Source organism: Cololabis saira, chromosome 11, assembly GCF_033807715.1.
Source record: "Cololabis saira isolate AMF1-May2022 chromosome 11, fColSai1.1, whole genome shotgun sequence".
NCBI lineage: Eukaryota > Metazoa > Chordata > Actinopteri > Beloniformes > Belonidae > Cololabis > Cololabis saira.
The window spans coordinates 19,365,339-19,392,741 of NC_084597.1; the positions used below are offsets into that span (position 1 = coordinate 19,365,339).

General features: G+C 40.6%; 1 protein-coding gene across 1 annotated transcript in view; it reads right to left on the reverse strand.

Annotated features, from left to right (window-relative positions):
* Nucleotides 1–219: 219 nt before the first annotated feature.
* The window catches only part of arsb (arylsulfatase B), a 51,939-nt gene continuing 24,755 nt past the window's right edge, over nt 220–27,403 (reverse strand). Inside the window, exon 7 of the mRNA XM_061733166.1 lies at nt 220–380. Coding sequence (XP_061589150.1) covers nt 220–380 — 161 coding nt within the window. The remainder of the gene's footprint in view (nt 381–27,403) is intronic.

Below are 27,403 nucleotides of genomic sequence, written 5' to 3' on the forward strand. Positions count from 1 at the left end.
TACTCAACAGTTACTCAGTACTTGAGTAGTTTTTTCACCAAGTACTTTTTTACTTTTACTCAAGTAATTATTTGGATGACTACTTTTTACTTCTACTTGAGTCATATTATTCTGTAGTAACAGTACTTTTACTTGAATACAGTTTTTGGCTACTCTACCCACCTCTGCTTAAAAGTAACAATCAGCTGCATCTGAAGGGCGAACATTTGCATATTTGGACTAATTTCCTTGATTCAAACATGGACCTCGCCCTGAGTCCTCCAGGGTTTGACTTCCCGCCGGCGGCAGCGTGCAGGCAGGAAGCGCTCCGTCTCTGCGAGTGGGCGGGGCCAGACTAATGTGGACCGTGACCTTCTGACCTGCCGTGTGTTGATTGGCAGCTGAGCAAAGACGACAACAATGCTTCCATTATAAAAAAAACGGCAGAGCCGTAGAGTCATTAGATGTTAAATGAGTTAGCGGCGTCACTCAAACTCATCTAGTTGATAAATGTGTTACATTATCAGACGCCTCGCCACAGTAACCGAGTGTGACCTGTGTGACAGAGGGATAAAAGAAGTCAGTAGAAAGAGAAGATCTTTTTTCTCTATATATTTTTTAAAACCATTATAAATACTGTAGAGTGGCCCTGACATGCATTTTTTTTTATATTTATTCCATTAGACTGAACAACAACGTTATGACCCCACTTTTTATAAAAGTCAAACATTTCTGCAATAATTGTACAGGTACTTCTTCAACCTTTATACTTTTGTACAGAAAGGTTTTGCATATTTCATATCATTCCTGTAAATAAAAGTCTTATGTATCTTCCCCTATTTCATTTTATTCAGCTTTTGTGTGTGTATTTTCTGAAATGTTGTGTTTCCTGAGTTGAAATGTTTTTTGTCCGGTGTTCTTGGCTATTTTGTCTCCAGTCGTCCATATCAAGGACACGTGTTGCTGGTAACTATAATAGCTCAGTGGATTTGGATGTTTTCAAGTAGAGAGCAACAAAACGTCAAACGAAGACGAGGAGACGACGGTTGTCTGCAGACACCTTCGCTGAGAACTGTAAGTAGAATAATTTAATCTTGTGATCTCTGATGGGTGACGTCAAGGTCCAGTGAGTCTGATGCAGATCTTTACTTTTCCTGGAAAAAGTCGGAGCTGTAGTTTGAGTCTTTGTCCTGCTTTTCCCTCACTTTAACAACCCTAAAGTCTGAACTGAGACAAAGGCTGTTAAGTATGCCGCTTTAAATGTATAAATTAAATAATAATGATGTTATAATGTATATATATAATGATGTTAATTGGGTTTTGTGGTGTTTAGTACATACTTTACAGTACATGATTTATGTTTTAAGTGCAATAAAGGTAAATAAAAAAATAAATTCAATGATCTGGGGCTTTAGCATGTACAGTATTACGTGGTCAGATGGGGATCTGTTAATATTTAGGGCCTAAAAAGTATTTTTTTCTAACATTTCAGCTGAAATTTCTTGGCTGAAGAGGATGTTAAATACTTCATAAACGTGCAGATTTTGTTTTGGTTTTCGATCAGAGTGAACTGAATTATTTATCTAGTAACAGGCGGGCCATATGGCCCCGGCACATGTGTGACTTGCTTAAATTTTAAACCTGATCTAGTTTTCTTCTGTAGATTATCAGTGTGTTTTCACACTTCTAGACTAAAAATGTTAGTAAAAGTAACTGAATGATCTCGGTGGGTTGGGTGGTGGTGAGTACCAGAGTACCACGTTTCTGAGAGGCTGCTTCTCACACAGCTGAGCTTTCACATTGCTGCTTGCCTTTTCTGTACATTTAATCAACCATAAGTACTCTGAGTATCAGGCTTTAGTTTACATCAAACCAGAGCCCGAGGGCCACTTTTGCACTTTAGCAGGCGCCCCCGTTGCGATGAGACGCCGTCCCTGGCAGTGTCACAACTCATCTTCTCCTTTTTACGTCTCAGAGCTGTTGTGGTGTGTTTTTCCACACTTAATCCTGCACTCTGACCTCGCCCCGTGACACCCTCCAACTCTGAGGTGCCTCTGCTGAATCAACACCCCGTTTCGCCAGCTCTGATGTCGCCCCGCGGTTTTGTTTTTGCAGCCGTGGCGGAGCTGGGTGCACCTCCGGAGCGATGCCCCTGAAAGATATGATGGTGTAAAGATATGATGGCCTCCGGGATGTTTTCAGAGAAGCACATGGGGGATGCACACGATCATCTGCTATCCTGTGTGCCCCTCTGGTATGTCCACGAGGAGACATCGAAGGCCTTCACTCGCAGTATAGAGGGACTGGAATTCCAAAACAAGATGGTTTCTGTCTGTGAAAACAGATTAAAATCGTACTGACCAGCGCAGCGAGGAATGTGTTGAACCTCGAGCCTCGAAAGGGGGGAAGCACGACAGCTCATCACACCTCATAAAACTTTAGATCTCTGACAGGGGAGGGAGACCACCGCAGAGCAAGAACTGATAAGTGCGACAGCTAAGACCTGATAAAAGTGCAGGAGGCATTTTAGGTCTGGTCCTTTAAATGATGAGATGAAATAATGATGTTGTTGTTTTTCCTCTTTGAAGCAAAGTTTAGTGGGGTTTCTCTGGATGTGAATTCCAGGGGGGCACCTCCAACAGACGGCCATGAAACCGATCAGAGAAACTGAGCTGTTGTTGGTTTTCTGCTAAGAACATACTGATCAAAGGTGTTTCTAGCATTTCTGCAGCGATCTTGGTTGTTTTGGGTAGTGGCTCTTCTATGCTCGGCGAATCCCCAGTGCCAAATGGGAGCTGCTACAAGACCCGTTTAATGAGAGAGGATGAATGTTTCATGCAACCAATGTAGCTAAAGCGCTGTTGCACACGGCGGCTCCCTTTTCACCGTTGTATGTAGCCATTATTAAACATCTTTTACACCTTTAATAATTTCAATGGCGTACTTCCTTTTACTTTTTTAAAAAGCATTACTGAAATTTTGTTTTTAGTTCTGACAAAACTGACAGTCTTCAGGATAGAAGGTGAAACAGTCCTGTTACCCTGAGTTACCATGACCGCATGACTGAGCATCTCTACCAGCAAGTTATGTTACATAAAAATCCTAGAAATTATAATACAATGAAAATATTAAATAAGTGATGGCATCAACGTTGTTTGGAGGGGTCAAAGCATAAATCACTTCCAAAAATACTATTAAATGATTTTTGGGAACAATTGGGAAGCCATGAAAAATAGCGCATCTGTGTTTAGAGCTGCTGTCTCACAGGTTCCTGTTTCATCTTGGTTTTTTTGTGTGCTAGATAGATTAGTGCCCCACCATGTTGGCTGGGAAGCTGAAGGGAACTTGCCCACAGTATGTCAAAGTTAGCTATGGCTACCAGCTCCTTCAGCCAATCCAAAATATCTACAGAGCTGCCGGCAGACATTTACAGCTGTTTCACGGTTTGAATTGATGGTGAAGTCAAAAGGTCCCAGCGGAGCTCTGCTAATCCTCATCTCAACTCCAGCAGCACTGAGCTCGGTTGGCGTTTTGTTAGCAGCCCTCATCATAAGGATGTTATGACAGATTTGATATGTATGACGAAAAAGAGGCTTTAAAAGCCTATGGACAATCTCACGAAGGCTTGTTGAGTAATTCTAGTCTCTGAAGATACTTCGGGTTCCTCCTGCAGTCCACTAGCATGCCTGTTAGCTTAATGGAGGATTCTAAAAAGATGCCCTGCGATGGACTGGCAACCTGGAACCCTGGGTAGTAAGACACTGGCACAAAAAATGGACAGATAAAAATGAATTACAATATTTGTATCCCACTTTCACATGAGTAGAGTTAGAGTTATCGCACTGTGCACTACACTGTTAGCACACTGGTACCTTGGAGCTAATGGCGAACATGGTAGCACCAGCTACACCAGCTACCACTGATCTGACGCTCCTTGCTGATGTTCCTTAATCCACACGGTTACCATGGTAGCCTACACACATAGGACTGATGTAGACGACACAAAACGGGGGACGGCGAACTGGCTTTTCGGCTGTTGCAAATATTTATGTGGCAAAAATATTTCTACAAGAGGTACGAAACATATTAAACAGTTGAGCTCTCGGTGAAGCTGTTAGCTTGGAAGATGTTTTGTCACATTTAAACTCGCGTTTGTAGCATAATAAAAGTCAAAACTGACAAAAATGACACCATGCAACATTTTCAGATGTCTTAAAAGCCCTCGGAGCTCAAACAGGGAAGCTAAACGCAGTTTTACTGTAACTATATTTATTGGATCAATTTGTCATCTATCAGAGGCAACTAAAATATTTCTACGTAAGACTATTGTGCCTTTGTGTCTAACCGTCAAACTGAAGGTCAGTCAGAGCAACAATGATCCCAGGAACTGGGCAGATAACATCAGGGCCGTTGTTATCGACAATAACATCAGTTGTTTAGCCAGAAACTCCCCCACCAAGTCACGAGACTTCCCTTGCATTCAAGTCTTATTTGACAGACCAAGAAGTAAAAATAAGAGGACACCGAAGGCCTGGCACCAGTTTTTCCCTTCCTAGTCACAACACTCTCAAAATAGGCCATTCACACTCGTTCACCGTTGTGCAAAGTGTGTTTATGAATATACAAAAGTTTTTGTCTCGCACAAAGTTTCATATAGTTCTACTGCGTCGAAACGTCTGGAAGTAAACCTGAGGGTTTTTTTTTCTTTTGTGTGGCACCCAGACAAACATGTTGGGCATGAATAAACTGAGCCTTCAGTATGTGAACAATCTGAACCCAATGGTGTCTGGTTTTTACTTCAGCTGTTATCGTCTCAAGAAAGGTTACGACTCAGATTTAAGGGGAATGTGAAACGAAGCCCACTTGGATGTTTGTGTCAATGCCGCACGAACGGCTTGATTTCACAAACCAAAAGTTATGCGGAGATGTTGAGCTACATATTGGGACAACTGTTTTGTACAGAAGACAAAATGATGAACGACAATCACTACAGCTGGGATTGCTAATGTTACCTTAACAAGTTGACTTTTGACAAAAGGTGTCCGACTTCTAGATCCGTATTCTAGTAATGAGAGGATTGAAGACGTTAGCAAGTGGCCAGATGTATATCTCTATTTAACCGAGAAACTGAGCATGTACACCAGACCGAAATTATGAGCCTGGATGTCACTGGATGCTTCCGAAAACGTTCTCTATGGTCACGTACAGAACGTCAAATAACATGACATAGACTCAGAGTTTTGTGTTTTGAGATCAGAGATTCTGTAATGCTATATATGTATCCATACAGATAGATTGCAACCAAAATTATTATTTACTGTTTACAACAAAGAGAGGAGGACCATTAGACACACAGTAACAGCCAATGTGGGACGGTTTATTAAAATGCATTAAGTCTTGAGAACAGTAGGCCTAGATACATGTTTTCCACATGTAAAATCACTTTAAGTTGTCTAGATGTGTCCACTTCATGTGCAGGAAGCTGCTTCTGTCCTTTTGTGAAGTGAGGGATACGAAGGGATGCATCATAGGCTGCAAGCTCGTCTCTGATGAGAAATCCTTCCCACTTCTGGCTTTGTTTTGTGTACATAAACACAGATGAAACAAAACTACTAGAGTCCAATGACGCCTCGACTGCAAAAATAAAACACAAAGACATTTGTTTAGCCTAGCAAGCCACCAGCCAAATCTAATGCCAGTTTATCAAACCGTAGCTGCATTGGATTATTATTGTAAATCATACAATCATTAATGTAAACAAGGCTTTCCGTAAAATCAAAGAGTAGATAAATAACCTTACCTGATATAAAGTATTTATATCAGACCCAAGCATTTTTTATTATGTTCTCATTTCAGTCCACACGTTTAATCATCTGCAGCCACAGACGCCGCCTGTTGCTCTGAAATGATCATCATCCTGTCGGAATCCTCTAAAACTTTCGTACAACCGTATACGCAACAACCAGACATGTTAATGCTGGGAACAGTTTGTTAAATTCCTGCTAACCAGTTGCTACCTCATGTAGTCACAACTGCTGGAGAACAACAACACTTCCGTTGCCAAGATGCGCACGCAACATTATATGACGTAGACTGAAAAGGTTCTATGGAGCTATAATTTGTTAATGGATGCTACTGATACTCTTTAGTAGCATCTAGTGGTGATCAGGTGTACTGCACTCTAAGGAAGTCCAGACAGAAGATGAACCTGGGTCTTTTGAAAGACATTTGTGTTTTCCTGAGTCCTGAGTTTGGAGTTCTGTGTGTAAAAAAAAAAAAAAAAAGTCCAAAGTCCAAAGACACAAAAAAATTACAGTTTGTAATAAAACTCGGGTGAACTGACATATCACAGAAACATGCAGGCAGGCACGGATGACTGAAAAATACGCACACCAGTTAGTTTGTGGTGGCCAAGCACTGTATTGTACGACGGAGTATTAGGGCCAAACAAAAAAACAAAAAAAGGAAATTACGAGAATAAAGTCATAATGTAATGAGAATAAAGTCGTAAAATTACGAGAATAAAGTCATAATATTACGAGAATAAAGTTGTAATATTACGAGAATAAAGTCATAATATTACGATAATAAAGTCGTAATATTACGAGAATAAAGTCATAATATTACGAGAATAAAGTCGTAATATATTATAAATATATAAATATAACTTCACAAGATGCTCATTTTAACACAGGGAGAAGAAGCTCTTCCTGTTAGAGTTCTCATAAATTATATTCTCATAATATTACGACTTTATTCTCGCAACATTACGACTTTATTCTCGTAATGTTACGACTTTATTCTCGTAATTTTACGACTTTATTCTCGTAATATTACGACTTTATTCTCATAATATTACGACTTTATTCTATTACGACTTTATTCTGGCAACATTACGACTTTATTCTCGTAATTTTACGACTTTATTCTCATTATATTATGACTTTATTCTCGTAATTTCCAATGTTTTTTGTCTTAGTTTGGCCCTAATACTCCGTCGCAGTATTGACTTCTAAACTGTGTAATAAAAAACTACATGGCTAGGAAAAAGGGGGCTTCAAAAGCACCCCCCCACAAAAACCAGTTGATGACGTCACATCTGGGGTTTGTCCAGGTCTTCTTATACAGTCAATGGCTCCAGCTGAAACGTTATGTGTACAAATGAAAACATCACGACTTAAATTTTGTTTAATGTTTGTAAATGTTCTAGTACCAAATTACTCTTCAAAGTATAATTTGTGTGTATTTTCTGTAGAATTATCAAAGCAAATCCAAACTGAGAAGTCCTGTAGGCCTATCTACTGGTAATGTCTGCTTTTGGAGAACTCGGAGCTACAGTACTTGGTTGCGGTCGGACAGCTGTTGTTTTTGTTCACCTTATTATTTCTTTATCTCAAAGTGGGCGGTAGCCTCCCTTTTTCACGTGATCCGGCCGTACCTTGTAGCAGTAAATGAATAATTGATTTTCCTGAGTCCAGGCGGAGAGGCAGGGGCTGAGGGAGTGGGAGGGCGCTGACGGCGTCACTCCCATCCCAGCGGTGGTCTGTGCGCGCAGGAGGCGCACGGAGCCATTCATTCTTCTGCGGTCCCGGAGAGAAACGTGGAGGAAAATTAAGACACTTTCAGGAAGAAAACCAACAAACAAACAAAAAAAACCTCCAAGGAACGACTACTCTACTTTAAACTGCTAAAGACTCGCAATAAGTTTTCATCCCGAGCGCCACAGACAGACAACGCAGCAGTTCCACGTAAGTATCCGCCTGTTTCTGAATGGAAATGTTTTCAAAACTCGGATCCTGTGCCAGCAACAGAGACGGTATATTTCTCTCTGGAACAAAGGTCTTCCTAAATTAATCTCCGACGCTTTAACCCAAAGGTCCCCCCCGCTTCGGTCGTTGCAGTGTTTCCTCTCAAAGCTTTTTAAAGGGAAACTCGTGGCAGGAAAACCGCGATCAGACTGATGCGAGTGTGGCTCCGTCAGCCGCCGGTGCGTTTCTGGGGAGATGGTCAGTGTTGACACCAGGGGCGTCAATTGGGTATGGCAAGGTATGGCAGCCGCCACACCTCGGCTTCAAGGGAAAATGTAAATGTTTGTTTTTTTAATACATTTATGGAATTACTCTGTGTCTATTTGTATTGATTATTCTATTACTTAATATATATAGAATAACTACAAATGCAAATCAGAACAACATGATCGATTTCACTAGTTATTATACACTGCAAAAACTGAAAATCTTAACAAGAATATTTATCTTATTTCTAGTTAAAATGTCTAATTTTGAGTAAAAAAAAATCTCATTACATTTAAGACAAGACTCAAAAACAAACATTTTCACCTGTTTCGAGTAGATTTTCACTTAAAATAAGTGGAAAAATCTGCCAGTGGAACAAGATTTTTTTGCTTGTAATGAGAAGATAAATCTTGTCCCACTGGCAGATTTTTCTACTTATTTCAAGTGAAAATTTACTTGAAACAGGCGAACATGGTCAAATAACAAGTTATTTTTCTGGTGATGACTCTTGTTTTAAGTGTAATGAGATTTTTTGACTAAAAATGAGACATTTTAACTAGAAATAAGACAAATATTCCTTTTTTTTTTTTAGTTTTTGCAGGGAGCGAGACTGCATTTGAAAAAGTTCCAATTTTCTTGACCACACAGATCAGCTCCATAGCAGACTTCTGTGATGAGTATTTGCTGGACGTGTTGATTGATACTCTAGTTAAGTTCTGTGACTCGTAACCTTGCCATACCTTAGCTTCCACTGAATTGACGCCACTGGTTGACACTCGTGTTCAGTTTTACGTGTTTATGTTTGCTACCCATCAGTAATGAAGCTTCTAGAAGATGATGAGAAATCAAACGGATGAAAACAATTTGAACGTTTCCCATCAAACATTTGATAGAGATGCAACAGATAAAGAGTTGGGTTTTTTTTTGCCCATATCTGCAGTTTCCTTCAACCTATATTTGGCTTTGACTCTGCCTCATATCCAGCAGGCATGGGCCAAGTCTTTACTTTCTTTGGGCTTGTTAGGACCACACTTCTCCCTCACAACACTTTCATCCTATGTCACAACTAATATGTGATATGTGGTCATGGTCTGGCCCAGATAACCCTTCCCAGTACCACAATTGAGCCATATTGTGCGCAAAGCAGTCTAGATTAAGCCCTGAATGTGTCTACTATTTGGGCTCGCTGATTAAATTTGGGCTACATCTGGCTTATTGGACTAAATGCCAAAACCCAGGTTTGGCCAGTGCCATAAATGCCAAAATTGAATAATAATTTTCTTCCCATTTAAAAGTCTGTTACTCTCACACACCTGATACCCGTGTCTTTGGTTTAAAGTTGCTCTGCTATTGTCACATCAGGAAAAGGTCTGTCATCACAGATTCTTGTCTGGATTTTGTTTTGAGTTTCAACATTAAACCTGAGAGCTGGTTCCCACCTGTAAACTGATCCATGGTTGTAAAAGAGAGATGTCTCTTGGGGTCAGACATATCCAATATCCAATGTCTCACTGAAGCAATGATGGGTATGGACAAAGAAGACCCACTTTTATAACTTTTTTTCCCTCTGTCAAGTCACTGACTGATAGCACTTAGAAAAAATGTCAATGTTTTTGTTGTTGAAACACTGTGGTTTTTACATCTGCAGCACTGACACAAACTGTGAGGTCTCCATTTTATATCTGTAATTCGCGACAACAGCTTTCTAATTTCTCTCTTAAGGAATGCAGCTGAGCTTTATTGATGTTTAGGACTAGTAAGCGAGTATAGCACCAAAGACAGTCCTGTCAGGAGTTGCCAGTGGTTTTGACTCTATGTGTCAGAGCACGTGGTCCCTCAAGGCTCTGTGTTTGGCCCATTAAAAAAAAAAAGCCCCAGCAACTTTTATTACAACCCTGCTGAGCGCTACTTTCCCTCATATAAACCACAGAAAAAACAAAAATACATGCATTTTCTTTTTTTCCTCCCTTGGCAGTCTCCAACTGCAGATGCTTTGGAAAAGTCCTTAAAAGCATTTTCTCCCCTCTCCTCTCCTTAACTGAATGCTTCAAAGCCTGGAAAAAGTAAAACCAGCCTCCTTTTTTCACCTCATTCAGATGATGTCTTTTGGGATGCTTAAATGCACAACAAGAGTCTCAGTGCTGTCCTTTTCAGACAGACCACATCGTCTGCCTTTCGTGTCACTCTGAGATTTGATGGCAGAGCTTTTGTTGTTAGTCCAGGACCATGGTTGCAGTTTATGGGATTGGTCCATGTACTTCTCCAGGAATGGAGCCTATTTCTAGGAAGGACCGTGATCCTCATCTTATCCTGGATCTTCAGTGCACATGTATGAGTCTGCAACTGAAAATATTACTTAGTGGTCTCCTGATGGAAATCAGACCCTGGGTACTATGAGCGTCTGCTCGAAACCGAAGCCAGGACAGCGGTGTCTCCTTGGCCAGAGTGTGAAATCTGCTAATTGAACGTCTGCTCTCGTGTCAAAAGGTTAAACCTGATGACTCCAGGCGGTTCAGACTAACATCTGGAATACAGTCTTTTTGCAGCATAACCATAACCCCTTTGTGAATGTCCCCCAATTTAGATGGTTCAGATATTTATTTGCATCATACTTCCTGAAACTGATGAAACGTTTATAGTAAATGTACCGGAAGATGTTACCACCTTGCTGGTAGGGATGGGCGATATTTTACCGTTCACGATGTACCGTCAAAAAAATTCCCCACGGTAAGAATTTGTTATCTCACGGTAAAAACGATAAACTTACGTGAAGGAAGAAAGAAAGAAAGAAAGAAAGAAAGAAAGAAAGAAAGAAAGAAAGAAAGAAAGAAAGAAAGAAAGAAAGAAAGAAAGAAAGAAAGAAAGAAAGAAAGAAAGAAAGAAAGAAAGAAATGAGCCTAGAAAGAAAGAAAGAAATGAGCCTAAAAAGAAAGAAAGAAAGAAAGAAAGAAATATATGATCCTAGAAAGAAAGAAAGAAAGAAATTATCCAAAAAAGAAAGAAAGAAAGAAAGAAAGAAATGAGCCGAGAAAGAAAGAAAGAAATGAGCCTAGAAAGAAAGAAAGAAAGAAATGAGCCTAGAAAGAAAGAAAGAAAGAAAGAAAGAAAGAAAGAAAGAAAGAAAGAAAGAAAGAAAGAAAGAAAGAAATGAGCCTAAAAAGAAAGAAAGAAAGAAATATATGATCCTAGAAAGAAAGAAAGAAAGAAAGAAAGAAAGAAAGAAATGAGCCTAAAAAGAAAGAAAGAAAGAAATATATGATCCTAGAAAGAAAGAAAGAAAGAAAGAAAGAAAGAAATTATCCAAAAAAGAAAGAAAGAAAGAAATGATCCGAGAAAGAAAGAAAGAAATGAGCCTAAAAAGAAAGAAAGAAAGAAATGAGCCTAAAAAGAAAGAAAGAAAGAAATATATGATCCTAAAAAGAAAGAAAGAAAGAAATGATCCGAAAAAGAAAGAAAGAAAGAATGGCGGAAGGCGGATCTGAGAGCGAGGAGCTTGAGTCATTCCAGTTTTGCAGTACAGGTGTAAGTCATTTAATTGTTTTTTTATCAATTCAATTTAATTGGTGTAGTTTATTAGTATTTAGTATCTTTTAGAGCAGTGATTTGGGGGCCTCAAAGACTGAATGTGGTGATAGATTTATAGTTAAAAAGGTGGAGTTGAATTGGTGTTTTTTTTATCGTCATTTTTATCGTTATCGGGATAAATGCCAAAAATTATCGTGATACATTTTTTTAGTCCATACCGCCCATCCCTACTTGCTGGGCATGTCTGCCTGTGGCACCACCTCCGGTGCCCATGGGCAGCAGCGGGTTCATCAGCCAGAAACCACCATTCACCGATGTTTCGCTCCTTTAATTCTGAAACGTCTCCTGGTGGCGCAGCAGTGACAGGGACATAACGTCTTGTGAAAAACCAAAGAACCCTCGGCATCTGACCTCCACAGGGTAGGTGGTAGTCTTCCAGCCAGCCTCCCGGCATTCAGCAGGCAGCTTTGAGTACTTGGTCTTTTTATGTTTGAAGTCAGCCTCAATCCCCTCCTTCAGTGGTACTGTGAGCTCGATGAGGTGCACAGATCTTGCCTTGGTTGACCACACAACTATGTCTGGCCGGAGAGATGTGGTGGTGATCTCCGTGGGGACATTAAAGTATAAACATGAATAAAAAGTACATAAGTTCTTACATATGAGGAAGTAATAGACAAAAAAATGTTATCTAGTCCTTATCAGGTCTTAAAATGAGTCAATACAACCTTTGAGGCACAACAGTGCAGGGTTTATTACATCATATCATTATTGATTTATTTATTTAAGCTGTGAAAACTGAAAGTACACCTCAGGACTCAACTACCTTTAGCAGCAGCAACTTCCGCAAAGCTGTAACTGCTTTTTGTGTGGTGTTGTCAGTCCCTTCTTCAATCCGTTTAAAATAATGCTTTATTTTAGTTGTGATTCAATTCTTTTCTCTTTTAGCTGTTTTGGTGTGAATTTGCCATTGTGTTTGGGATCACGATCCTGTTGCAGGAATCGGAATGGCATATTTTGTGTGATTTAGTTGGTTTTTCAGGATTCAAGATCTTTGCTGATGTTGTTTCTATTTGGCATTGTGTTAACTCACTGAACCAGGGAAAACCTTTTACAGAGGTGGTCATGCTTGAGGGTAATCATTAATTGAACTGGGTGTGGTTAGTAGCACCTTGCTGCTGCTTACTGGGATTAATCTGGGAGCAGAAAGGGGGAATTTAATTTAGGAAAACTGCTGAATTAGGGCGTTGAAGGTGTATAACCTGAAACAAAATCTTTTGGTCATTATTTCTCTCCTTAGTACTCTTTTGTGTCAGCAACTGTAGTCAATAAAACCATTAACTGGAGCATCTAGGCAGTGTAATGAAACAATTACATTGCAGACTTTATTTGATACTTGTGACACAGAGGATATTTTATTTGACTATAAAAATGACGTAACGCAAGGGAGACGATTTTAAAATCCAGACAAACCTAAACTGGGTAGTATTACGTTCCTTAGGTTTCCATTCCAAGCTTCTCGCAGTATTTCTGTGTGAAGTTAAAGGAGCTGTGTGTTCAAGTTTTTTATCGAGCAGCTTCAAAGACGGGAATTTTGAGCAGTAATGGAAAAGTCTGTGTCACAACACACACAATCCCGGACAGTGAAAGACATCCCAAACACACAAGTCTTGAAAACGCCCCACTGTTGGCTAGGGATGGGCGGTATGGACAAAAAAATGTATCACGATAATTTCTGGCATTTATCCCGATAACGATAAAAATGACGATAAAAAAAATACCAATTCAACTCCACCTTCGTAACTATAAATCTATCTCTCTCTCAGATCCGCCATGTTTGTTACAAAAAAAACTTCTTTCTGGCTCATCTCTTTCTTTCTTTCTTTCTTTCTTTCTTTCTTTCTTTCTTTCTTTCTTTCTTTCTTTCTTTCTTTCTTTCTTGCTCATTTCTTTCTTTCTTTCTTTCTTTCTTTCTTGCTCATTTCTTTCTTTCTTTCTTTCTTTCTTGCTCATTTCTTTCTTTCTTTCTTTCTTTCTTTCTTTCTTTCTTTCTTTCTTTCTTTCTTTCTTTCTTTCTTTCTGGCTCATTTCTTTCTTTCTTTCTTTCTTTCTGGCTCATTTCTTTGTTTCTGGCTCATTTCTTTCTTTCTTTCTTTCTTTCTGGCTCATTTCTTTGTTTCTTTCTTTCTGGCTCATTCCTTCCTTCCTTCCTTCCTTCCTTCCTTCCTTCCTTCCTTCCTTCCTTCCTTCCTTCCTTCCTTCCTTCCTTCCTTCCTTCCTTCCTTCCTTCCTTCCTTCCTTCCTTCCTTCCTTCCTTCCTTCCTGTACGTTGTGCGTGGATTTAACGCAGAACCATAAATCAGTTTTACACAAAAACGTCATCAACAGGAATTTATCGTTTTTACCGCAAGATGACAAATTCTTATCATGGGGAATTTTTTTTACGGTTTATCGTGAACGGTAAAATATCGCCCATTCCTACTGTTGGCTGTATTTAAGGCAAAATATATATCAATGAGATTAGGCCTGAATTCACATACAGTTACTTTTGACGTCTGAAACATAATCTAAGGAAAACCTTTTGCAATGCTAATAAGCTAACATTCATGGTAAATAAATACCATTTTTAATCAATAAGATTTCAGTAGCCTTACCTTTTTTGTGTACTTTAAATCCACAATTATTCCAACTAACATCTTTCAGAAAGTTTGATGATTGTTTCAGAGACGTTTTCACAAATTGCTGTTAGCACAGAGCAGCGTTAGTCTTGTTAGCTGATTAAGCAAGTTTATTTTAAGGATGTGTAAACTTGTGATTTGAATGTAATTATAACCTCAGTTACAACTTGTGACATTTTATTTAATACATGTGAGCAGAAGACTGTTCCCACAGTAGGCCTCCTAATTCGCTGTGATGTGGATATTTAAACTTTTAAGACATTTGTTTGGAGAGTGAAACATATTTTGGAACCATAGTCTGTATTAATTAGATAGTTATGTCCGCTGTGACGTCCAGCCACTGGTTTTCCGAATGCCGTTGAGGCATAAATGTAAAACTTTTGCATTTTTCTAAACCTTTCATAAAACTTTGAATGGAAATCCCTTTGGAGACGGTGAAATACCCTGATAATTTCAGTTAAAAAGACAACAAACGAAAGTAAATAATTCACTTACAGATCATGTTCTTGATGAGGGAGTCTGCAGGGACAGGAAGTGATGTCATTGCTCAGATGCTTTTCCTCATTTTAGTGACATTAATGGGAAATTCTCCAGGATGATTGAATATTATGCCCTCTTGTTTTTGTTATTTGTTTATTTTCCGGTTCTGAAACAGCCCAGTTTCAGAACTTGAGCTGATTCCTGACAGAACTTTCTCTCTCTCTGCACCCTGTCCTCCCTTCCTCAACACTGCACTTCAAGGCAGTCATGCACGCTGATTAGATTAGGCAGCGCTGGAGCTAATAACCCTTCTCTCTCCTCATCCCTGCCATTCTTTTGCACCCCCCCCCCCCTCCTGGACTTTCCACGTCCTCCTGGTCCCTGCAGATCAGCCTCCCCCTGGGGGTTCATCTGCCTCTGGCAGCAAAGCAGCCCCGTGTTTACCGGGAAATCAGCATGGTAGGGTCCTCACAAAAACAAAGCCCCTCGCCCTACACTTGTCTGGAGAGAAAGACATCCACGGAAATGAATGACTCGTGGAGGGAGATAGAGGTGGGGGTTGGACCGTCTCCGTCGGGCGAGATGAGGAGAAAGAATCTGCAGTGGGTTTTGTTCATTTGTGGTGAGCTGGGGGTCAGTCTCAGGGGAAGGGACAGCAGACAGACGGGTGGTTTTGCAGCTGCGTGGCCCCCGGCACTCCATCTCCTCCCTGAGCAACTGGAGACTCATTAAACTGGTTGTTTTCAGGGATGAAGTCAGTTCATGTCTCCGGTTTTCCCTCCCTGCCAGCCATCCTTTGTCTTTATTGGCAAAACGCTTCATCACACTTTTGAATGCTGATTAATCTGGAGACAAAGTCACTCTGGGACTCGGTCCCACAGCTGTATGCTAATGATGAAAGGCTATAAACTACCACAGGGGATCTGTGTGTAATGCGTGATAGACTGATATCCCAAGTTCGGTTTGGCTCAGAAAGCTTCAACCTGCATGAACGAGATAACACCCGCCGACGTACCGTCCTTGTTGTTCTCGCATCCCAGTTGGCCGACAGATCAAGAAAAAAGACAACAAAGGGAGTTATGAATTTGTTCAAGCAAGAGTTTTGTGGGTTTCCACCATATCCAGCAAGACCAGACCAGATCTGTCTGGCTATCCCCGCTCATTAACACTCATGTATACAGTGTTTTTTGTCCACCCTGCAGGTCTATATGCCCCCCTGTGGTCAGAAGCGGTGTTGCTACAAGACTAAGGTCCAATCTCAATACTCCCCCTACTTTTCTTCACTTGCCCTTCTTTTCTCCACTCGCACTTCTTTTCTTCCCTAACCCCTAAAAAATAAGGGGGAGATTTTAGGGCACTTGAGATCTAGGGCACTTGAATAACTCAAATAACGCCTGTTAAGAAATTTGACCCGATGTTTTCGGAGATGAGAAGAGCCGCCGCCCCCGGGACGCAGCTCTGTTGAGAATTATGCTGGCTGAAATAAATCATTTAGGAAGATGTTGGTTTAATAGATGAAATCTAACAGTTGTAGCTACGCCTGTTAAGAAATTTGCTCCGAAATTTAGAGATTTCTGTCTGCCGGCTCCGGAGTTTGGGTCTGCGTTAAATCGACGCAGAGCTACGGCGTTGGGTACGGCGTACGGCGCGCGTCGCCGCGTACAACGACGCAGACCGTATGGCGTAGGTTACGTAACCTACGCCGTAGGCTCTGCGTTGGTGTAACGCGGACCCATAAATCCCTTTATTCTGGCGTGATCTTCCGCAACTTTATCTGAAAGTGTGTAAATTACCCAGATAACAGCTGGATTACTTTGTGGTTTCTGAAAACCAAATCTGACGAGTCACAGGATTATTTCTCTCTATTTCTCTGAGACGAGTCTGCCTGTTTGCCTTCGTTCGGCGAGTCAAATCGACGCAGAGCCTACGGCAAAAGCATTCTGGGAAATTTTCATACCCCCTCGCTCGCCAAGTCAGCATCTGAAATCCCTCGATTTGAAGGGGCTATTCTCAGCCCCTAGCCTTCGTTATGCCCCCTCCCCCTAGGTGAAAAGAGGAATTGGGACACCACTACCTTCACGGGAACGCGCAAAAGTTAGGGTTAGTGAAGAAAACGAGGGCGAGGGGGAGTATTGGGACGTAGCCTAAGACTTAAATTCTTTGGCCGAATGACTAAAAATATTCAAACAATGTGTTTACAGCACCTGGGGATGTTCTTTGCCTCCATTTTATAACAGTGAGGTGAAGACGGTTATTAAAGGAGATGTATTATGACCACCTTTCAAAAAGGTGTGTTTCATTGGATGTTTGACATGTTTTGGTCAAAGTACCACAGACAAATGGTGAACTTGCTCCTCCATCAACGATGTCTCTGTTGCCCTCGTCGTAGCCGCCGGTTTTGGATGGAAGTGTCGCCCACATATTCCGTCCTCAGTGCTCAGTACTCTCAAGCACAAAAAGAGTTTTCTCTTTTATCACATGTTGTCTTTTTTAAAGAAACACAGAAAACCCACATCATCCCACTTTCAGGTTCTTTTGTTTAGCCTCTGTGTCAAACTGTTTCTTTAAATCACAATACACAAATTATTGTACCAACTTCCAGATGCAACTTTGTTTTGTTAAAAAATCAGTCAAATGTTTTTCCGACTTAACTGATGTGAAATGGAGGAAAACAGGCGGAAGAATAGGTATTTTGTATGAAAACAGAACACTAATTAACAAAGCAATTGTTTTGCTATTAGGTCATGTTTAATTTTGAGATTAACCATTAGTATAGCACAAGGACATTGAACATGTGAACAGCTGTGTGCGTGCGTGCGCGCGTTTCCCTTCAAGTAAAGTCAGTCCGTGACTAGTCCGTCCTAATTCTGTTGGAGTTTTTCATCACGTCACCATCGTTCATCGGCCTTGGTTTCATTTGGAGTTCTGCTCAGATATTCCCCGCCGGGCCCTGACGCGCTCCAGTCAGCATTCCTTTCACTTTTGCTCACATTTATCGTTGAATCCCAGAGGAAACTGAGAGAATGTCCAGACAGTCTGAGCTCCTGCATCTCACAGCTTCAGGTACTTGTTTGAGACCTAGTTCTATTAGTACCATGGAAATGATGTTTTGGTTTGCACTGGCAGCCTGTCACCAGTCGTTATCAATACTGGTAGTCTGCCTGGAGGAGGCCCGGTGGCTTGAGCGCTCCCTCCGCCCGTGTCCTTCCCAGGCGGCCCCGGCTTTAATGGCTGTGACTCATATTGAGGCAGGTCATCGGTTTGACCCGATCCTGTTCCCTTTACTGACTGTACTCACACTGAATGGTTGTTTGGCTCCGTGCTGCTGTTGCCATGGCTGTCAAGCTGTCCGTTTTAGCACAGTAATTCTGCATTTTACAGCAATTGGCCACTTTAATTGCTAAGTAACTTTAGCATAAAGAATGTTTCTGGACTTGAAACAGACAAGCTTTTCATTCGTAGCAGCCGACGACATTTATTTCTCACTGAAATTACAATTTTCACTGAAAAGTTTCCCTGCTCATTCAAGGGATTGTGCTTAGAGGAGTAAAAAGCCTCTGACGTCAGTAGTTGAAAAGTTTGCAGTTCTTTGACTGACCACTGGGGGCAGGCTTAAAATAAACAAGACAGATCGCCACTGACCCGCTTCCATGTTAAAATACCCAACTTTACCTTGGAGTGCGTGCGTGCGTGCGCGCAATTCCAACAATGATGTGCTACTGAAAAGATGCTCTTAGTGCTGGGCGGTATGACCAAAAATGTATATCACGGTATTTTTCAAAATTATATCGGTTTCACGGTATATCACAGTATTTTTTTTTTCATGCACAACTGGGTGTTAACCACATTTTCTAATGATTTAGAAAGGAATTGCTGCAGTAAATTGGCTTAGAATGGACTATTTTACTGTCATGAGGAGGAAATATTGTAAAAAAAACATTAATGTCCACACTAGTATAAATACAGGTTTGCATGGTCTCACGTGTGCCTGGCGCTAGGACCCCGCGGACGCATGGTGTGTCGTCGGGCTGTGTTTTCCTTCATGCTTCCCTGCAGCGTCACATGCAAACACAAACACACGTACCTGGCAGAAACATTTCTTTATATCATGTTGTCTGTCGCCCGCGATATTTTTTCTTTTTTTGGCCGGCGCCATAGTTGGCTAGCTACAAACTCTATACACCCATAATGTATAATAATATGCCCGCGCTCTCAGCAGCGGTACTTGCATCGTTATGGCTGATTTATGGTTCCGCGTTACACCAACGCAGAGCCTACGGCGTAGGGTACGCAGCGAGCGGCCGTACGGTGCACGTCGCTGCGTACCCTATGCCGTAGGCTCTGCGTCGATTTAACGCCGAACCATAAATCAGGCTTTACTAGGCAACGAAGCAGGTTGACTCACGTTGCAGAACAGCGCTGCAGAGGCGCTCATAAACGTAAATGATCATTGATTTTTTTTTTTTTTTTTTTTTTTTTAAGGCCTGGCGGGCGGTCCCGCCAGGCCCATACAGTGGTAGGGGAAACACTGTCCAGCGGCATTCCCAATGTTGTGTGCACTACTGTACATACTCACCGGTATTACGGTATATGAAAAATTCATATCATAAGAAAAATAAACACCGGTATTCGGTATGGACCGCTATACCGCCCAGCACTACACTTGTTTTTGCTGAAAAGTGAGTAGTTTGGAGGTAAGGGAATTCCCCGGTTTGAGAGTGAGTGGAGAGTGAGGCGCAGCCTCAAGTGGAAGATTTTAAGTATCTTAGGTATCACTTGAGTGCAGGAAAAACAGTGGTGCAGACTCCAGGTCATGGTAACTCAAAGGCTTGAAACAAGGCAAGTGGGCTTCCTTTGCTTTTAAAGGGGACCTATTGTGAAAAACACGTTTTTTATTGATTTAACATATATAAAGTGGTCTCCCCTCAGCCTGCCAACTCAGAGAAGGAAGAAAGCAACCAAATTCTGCAGTGTCTGTACAGCCGCCCGGATGAGCCGTCCAGTGTGATGTGACTTCTACGAGCCGTTCAGATTCTGCTCCTGTCGTTACGTAACGACAGGAGCAATGCGTGAAACCACGGCCAAAACTAACTCCGCCGGCCGGAGCTTCCGGCATTTTTTCGTAGCGGTGTATCGCGTTATTTGCGTCATCGTGTCAGGCAGCCAATCAGCACAGTGCCTCATTATCATAGCCGCCCCGCCCACTCAGAATCCCACATAGAAGATAAAGACATGGCTCAGAGGCTGAATTTATAATTTATTTAGCAATAATAATCAAAAGCTTGTGTTTAGGACATTCAAGGCCTGTTTAAAATAGGGATTAGATGCAATAATAGGTCCCCTTTAAGTTTCACCTTCTATTCTGAAGACTTGGACAGTAACTTTTTTTTTCCAATTCAAAAGGCAAGATGCTCTGTTATCTGTTTACAGGTTGATCTATGATCATTCCCTCACCTGTGGCTGAAATTAGTTTTCTATATAGGCTGAATTGAGTCCCAGCTCCTCCACTTTGAGATGGTTTGGCTGTCTGGTTAGGATTAGGGTTGCCACCCGTCCCGTAAAATACGGAATTGTCCTTTATTTGAGAAAAAAATGTTGCGTCCCGTATTGAACTAATACGGGACACGATTTGTACCGTATTTTCATTAACCTTTACACCATATTCTAGTTGAATTATTGAAATAAATGAACCCTTACACCATATTCTAGTTGAATTATTGAAATGAATTAACTTTTACACCATATTCTAGTTGAATTATTGAAATAAATTAACTTTTACACCATATTCTAGTTGAATTATTGAAATAAATTAACTTTTACACCATATTCTAGTTGAATTATTGAAATAAGTTAACTTTTACACCATATTCTAGTTGAATTATTGAAATAAATTAACTTTTACACCATAGTCTAGTTGAATTATTGAAATAAGTTAACTTTTACACCATATTCTAGTTGAGTTATTGAAATAAATTAACTTTGACACCATATTCTAGTTGAATTATTGAAATAAATTAACTTTTACACCATATTCTAGTTGAATTATTGAAATAAATTAACTTTTACACCATATTCTTCACCTGTAGGCTATATTAGATCTGGGCTGATGTGGACATACATAGCATAGGAGGATATTTCAGTTGCTAGTATGGTTGGCTGTCTCTACAGTCATGCTAGTTCAATGCTATTAAAGCACTTTAAACTTTAAATCAAAGCATTTAGTTTTTTCATATAAAATAAACACATTTTTATTCAGTTTAGAAGTTTTGGGGCTTTTTTCTTGGCTCCTGCCGCTGCTGAAATCAGGGCGTCCCTTATTTCTATTTCTGAAAGGTGGCAACCCTAGTTAAGATGCCTCCTGGACTCCTCAGGGGTTCTCCACACTAGGAGAGAGCTGTGGGGCAGACCCAGGAAATGCTGGAGAGTTTTTATCTCTTGGCTGGTTTGGGAGTGCATTTCCTCAGAGGAGCTGGAGTTGGTGTCCAGGGGAGAGCGAGATCTGGGCCTCCTTTGTTTAGGCTGCTGCTCCCGTGACCCAAGCTCGGGTAAGTGTTAGTTGATGGATGGTGAATTTGGGCCGTAGCATGAAGTGGGCTTAGGTAAGCTAAAATAGATAGCCTGTGGTGACTGATTTAATTTGGGCACCTCCATCTGATGGCAAGGAATGTTTGTCCCATCCATTTGCTCTCCTCTGCTCTTCAGAAACCTACTGGTGACATCACAGATAGTTTGTCATTCTTTCTCAATGTAGCCTATTGGTAAAACGTGTACTCTCAGAAAACACTCTTCAGCTCCACCTCTTGGTCCGATTCGGATCATAGTAGAAGTGCTCTCAATCACGTCTTGAGGACCTTTTTATTTGGATGGATCGTAGCAAACCTGCAGCAAATAAAGAAGCATGAAGTTAACATTGTCCGGAGGTGGCGTGGACTAGGGATGGATGGTATGGACTAAAAAATGTATCACGATAATTTCTGGCATTTATCCCGATAACGATAAAAATGACGATAGAAAAAATACCAATTCAACTCCACCTTTTTAACTATAAATCTTTCTTTCTTTCTTTCTTTCTTTCTTTCTTTCTTTCTTTCTTTCTTTCTTTCTTTCTTTCTTTCTTTCTTTCTTTCTTTCTTTCTTTCTTTCTTTCTTTCTTTCTTTCTTTCTTTCTTTCTTTCTTTCTTTCTTTCTTTCTTTCTTTCAGGCTCCTTTCTTTCTTTCTTTCTTTCTTTCTTTCTTTCTTTCTTTCTTTCTTTCTTCTTTCTTTCTTTCTTTCTTTCTTTCTTTCAGGTTCATTTCTTTCTTTCTTTCTTTTCTTTCTTTCTTTCTTTCTTTCTTTCAGGCTCCTTTCTTTCTTTCTTTCTTTCTTTCTTTCTTTCTTTCTTTCTTTCTTTCTTCTTCTTTCTTTCAGGGTTCATTTCTTTCTTTCTTTCTTTCTTTCTTTCTTTCTTTCTTTCTTTCTTTCTTTCAGGTTCCTTTCTTTCTTTCTTTCTTTCTTTCAGGTTCATTTCTTTCTTTCTTTCAGGTTCATTTCTTTCTTTCTTTCTTTCTTTCTTTCTTTCTTTCTTTCTTTCTTTCTTTCTTTCTTTCTTTCTTTCTTTCTTTCTTTCTTTCTTCTTCTTTCTTTCTTTCTTTCTTTCTTTCTTTCTTCGGTCTGTCTTTCTTTCATCTTCCTTCCTTCCTTCCTTCCTTCCTTCCTTCCTTCCTTCCTTCCTTCACGTACGTTGTGCGTCGATTTAACGCAGAACCATAAATCAGCATTACACAAAAGCGCCATTAACGGGAATTTATCGTTTTTACCGTGAGATACAAATTCTTATCATGGGGAATTTTTTTGACGGTTTATCGTGAACGGTAAAATATCACCCCATTCCTAGCATGGACTCTGAGAGGCAGACACAGTAATCTAGAACTTTGCTTGTGTGTTGTTCTAACGATTGGTAAAGACATTAAAACAAAGAATTCAGTGGATCCTTTGTAAACATAAGTGTAAAACCTTCAGTCTGAGTGTCTTGGCTAATCCTCAGTCTGAGGCTGAGGAGCCCCGGTCACTAAACAGAGGGGATGCCTAATGATCCCTGCAGCTGTGAATTGATTTGTAGGGTGAGGACTTTCCAGGTAAAGGTGACCGCTCTGCTAAACCGTGCCGAGTTAATGTTTCAGCACCTGTGGGAGGGCACAGATGTGCACGCTTCAGAACAAAAACTATCCTTTTACTGGACTTTTGTTTCAGTCCTTTCACGGGTGAATAAATAGATTGTATCCCTAAAATGAAAGACTGTCAGGATTAGGGATAGGCGGTATGGACTAAAAAATGCATCACGATAATTTCTGACATTTATCCCGATAACGATAAAAATGACGATAAAAAAAATACCAATTCAACTCCACCTTTTTAAATATAAATCTATCTCGCTCTCAGATCCACCATGTTTGTTACACAAAAACGTCATCAATGGGAATTTATCCTTCTTTCTTTCTTTCTTTCTTTCTTTCTTTCTTTCTTTCTTTCTTTCTTTCTTTCTTTCTTTCTTTCTTTCTTTCTTTCTTTCTTTCTTTCTTTCTTTCTTTCTTTCTTTCTTTCTTTCTTTCTTTCAGGCTCATTTCCTTCCTTCCTTCCTTCTTTTTTCCCTTCCTTCCTTCCTTCCTTCCTTCCTTCTTTTTTCCCTTCCTTCCTTCCTTCCTTCCTTCCTTCCTTCCTTCCTTCCTTCCTTCCTTCCTCCTGCTCTCTCCTTCCTTCTTGCCTTCCTTCCTTCTTTCCTTCCTTCCTTCCTTCCTCCTGCTATCTCCTTCCTTCCTTCCTTCCTTCCTTCTAGCCTTCTTCCTTCCTTCCTTCCTTCCTTCCTTCCTTCCTTCCTTCCTTCCTTCCTTCCTTCCTTCCTTCCTTCCTTCTTTTTTCCCTTCCTTCCTTCTTTCCTTGTTTTCTTCCTTCCTTCCTTCCTTCCTTCCTTCCTTCCTTCCTTCCTTCCTTCCTTCCTTCCTTCCTTCCTTCCTTCCTTCCTTCCTTCTTGCCTCCTTCCTTCCTTCCTTCCTTCCTTCCTTCCTTCCTTCCTTCCTTCCTTCCTTCCTTCCTTCCTTCCTTCCTTCCTTCCTTCCTTCCTTCCTTCCTTCCTTCCTTCCTTCTTGCCTTACTTGGATTTAACGCAGAACCATAAATCAGCTTTACACAAAAACATCATCAACAGGAATTTATCATTTTTACCGCGAGATATAAATTCTTATTGTGAGGAATTTTTTTGACGGTTTATCGTGAACGGTAAAATATCACCCATTCCTAGTCAGGATATGAATTCCACTAACCTCAGCCCTAAAGTTTCACCCTTCAACCAGCGCTGATATGAGCAGGATCAACTGAACTTAGTTGAGGCTGGTTTCCCAGCCACAGACTTCAGATGGATCTTATTAGATTCGGGCTCAGGTGTGATTAGCAGCAACATGCTTTAACAAATGTCACCAGTCTGGGGTTAAAATTAGAGTCTGTCCTCTAGAGCAGGGTCGGCAACCCGCGGCTCTAGAGCCGCATGCGGCTCTTTAGCGCCGCCCTAGTGGCTCCTGGAGCTTTTTCAAAATGTTTGACCTTTTTTTTTTTTTTCCTTTTTTTCTTCATTTTTTCTTTTTTTTTTCTTCTTTTTTTCCTTTTTTCTTCTTTTTTTCCTCTATTTCTCTTTTTTTCTTTCTTCTTTTTAATCTCGACTTTTTAACTTTTTTCTCGAAATATTGACTTTTTTCTCGTCATTTCGACTTTTTTCTCGACATTCCAGCTTTTTTCTCAACATTTTGACTTTTTTCTTGACATTCCAGCTTTTTTCTCAACATTTCGACTATTTTCTTGACATTTCGACTTTTTTCTCAAGATTGTACTTCAAAATTAATCTTGACATTTCGCCTTTTTTCTCGAGATTTCGACTTTTTTCTCGAAGTGCATAATGAAAAAAAAAATCTTCCCCAAGTTATAACTAATATAGAAAAATGCAGCATGTGTTGTCTTCATTCTAAGGCTGATACAAGACTTTTCATTTTTCATTCATTGCGGCTCCAGACATATTAGTTTTTTGTGTTTTTGGCCCAATATGGCTCTTTCAACATTTTGGGTTGCCGACCCCTGCTCTAGAGTCCTTCAACGGTCTTAATCCAGCTCTGTTCTGCAGAAAACTATCTTTGTGCAACAATTGCAAGTCTGTGGTCAGTTGTGTCCCTAAGCTTTGACTCCCAAGCCAATGTAGAACAAGCACGCTTGCTTTGGAGAAAACAAAAAAGAATTCAGGGAATGAGGCATTTCTTTGTTTGCTGCTGTCATTCGGGGGCGGTCCCCCGCAGCTAAGTGGTATTTTCCATTTAAAGACAGAGGAGATTGTGCTGTCGCTCTCGCTGCGTGGAAAGAGTAAGAACGGGCATGAGAAAAGTGAGTCGCGGAGGGCTGTGATTAATAGTGGAGGAAGGTGGAGAAGAGGAAAAAAATTAAAAACACGTTTCTCAATAGAACAGGAAAAGGAGGTTACTAAAGAGAGGAAAGAAAGAAAGAAAAGGTTAAGGCTTGTGTTTCACCCGTTAACCAGGATTGTCCCGGGTCAGACATCTGTGATCCGGCTCCAGGAGGCCAACCCCCCCCACGGGCGTCCTGACTTCCCTCTGACAACGCCATTATCTGCCCAGAGATCTCTCACTCTGAAGGGCTCCTCTTTTTTTATTACCCGACTCTGACCTCCATCCATTCATCTGTCCATCTGTCAGCTTCTCTCAGTCCACACTGGACAGAAGATGTTGGAAAACAACTTTTTTCAAAAAGAGTTTGTTTTTAAGTACTAAGCGCCTAGTAGCAAGAGCCCACACCTCTAATTATGCATACATATATTGCTTTATACTTGTACCTGATGTGCTACAGACAAAACAGGCTGGAAATGTTTATTTCGTATTGTAAAGTTTAACATGATAACATGGAGGTCAGTGGACACTGACTCGTGTTTGGAGGCAGTCCCTGCTGGTTATTCAATGAACTGCAACTTTTCTTACTTCCGCGTTGACATCGACCTGGGGGTTTGATCGATGGTCTCCTTGGGGTATGATACATATCATACCTCGGGGTATGATATGTATCATACCTCGGGATATGATATGTATCATACCTCGGGATATGATATGTATCTCCTTTATGTATGATTGCATCCCCCGTCCTGTATAGTACTGAAAATACCTTGCAGTGGCGCTTTGAGGCGGGAAAATCTCTGCGGTCGTTCTGACTAGTATCTATGTAGTTAGAACAGGGTCGGCAACCCGCGGCTCTAGAGCCGCATGCGGCTCTTTAGCGCCGCCCTAGTGGCTCCTGGAGCTTTTTCAATAATTTTTCACCTTTTTTTTCCTTTTTTCCCCTTTTTCTTCTTTTTTGCTTCTTTTTTTTCTTCCGTTTTTTCTCTTTCTTTTCTCTTTTTTTCCTTTTTTTCTTTCTTCTTGTTTTTTTTTTGCTTTTTTCTTCTTTTTTTCCTTTTTTTCCCTTTTTTCCACTTTTTTTCTTCCTTTTTCCTTTCCTTTTTAATCTCGACATTTCGACTTTTTTCTCAACATTTCGACTTTTTTTCTCGACATTTCTACTTTTTTCTCAACATTTGAACTTTTTTCTCGAGATTGTACTTCAACATTAATCTCAACATTTTGACTTTTTTCTCTAAATTTTGACTTTTTTCTCCACATTTTGACTTTTTTTCGACATTTCTCCTTTCACCATTTGTCTTCATTCTAAGGCTGATACAAGACCTTTCATTTTTTGCGGCTCCAGACATATTTGTTTTTTGTGTTTTTTTAGTCCAATATGGCCCTTTCAACATTTTGGGTTGCCGACCCCTGAGTTAGACGCATCTGGAATATAAATGGATGAAGTGGAAAACAAATTTGTGGAAAAGCTCATTATTAGCAGCTCATCATTATTGTTATATAGAGTAGAATAATGTAATCTTGACAAATATATGTCTCCAATATGGTGCTTAGATTGGTTGAAGTGGGAGTGGGGCTGCTGCACGGGCTGGCTTTTACCTGTTTTCACTGCTTTATCTGCAACATAAAGAGCAAGAGGTACTTGCAAAGAAAAAACAAATCCAGCGGGATTTGGAAAACTTTGAATTCTGTGTCCGTTCTCCGTGGATCAGGGCTGGGCCTCAGCCTCTTCTCAGCTGGGTGAGGTTCATTCAAAGTGTTTTCGTAACTGCTGACCCATCAGATTCCTGGCCGTGGACCAGAGGGAGTCTATATCGCTGCAGGTCGGCGAGTGTTGCAGGCTGAGGAAGAAAAGATGATGTTGTTTCATCTTTCAGACATAACACGATCGGGGCTGCAGCCCTGCGAGGGAGGGGAGCTAATGAATGTGTGCGTCTGGACTCTCGCGCCCATTACGTCTGTCATCATGTCTGAAACAGACCTGGCTGGCGTCCAATGCTGAGAAATTACCCCCCCACCCCCAGAGGGCACTTATTACACCTGTCTTTTAGCATACAGAGGGACCTCGCTGATGACTTCACCACATCTGAACAGAGACCCTCAAAAAAAAAAAAACGGTGGTTAGAAGTAGGGATGGACTAAAAAATGTATCACGATAATTTCTGGCATTTATCCCTATAACGATAAAAATGCCGATTAAAAAAAAAAATACCAATTCAACTCCACCTTTGTAACTATAAATAAATAAATATATAATAAATAAAACTACACCAATTAAATTGGAATTTTTCTTTCTTTCTTCTTTCT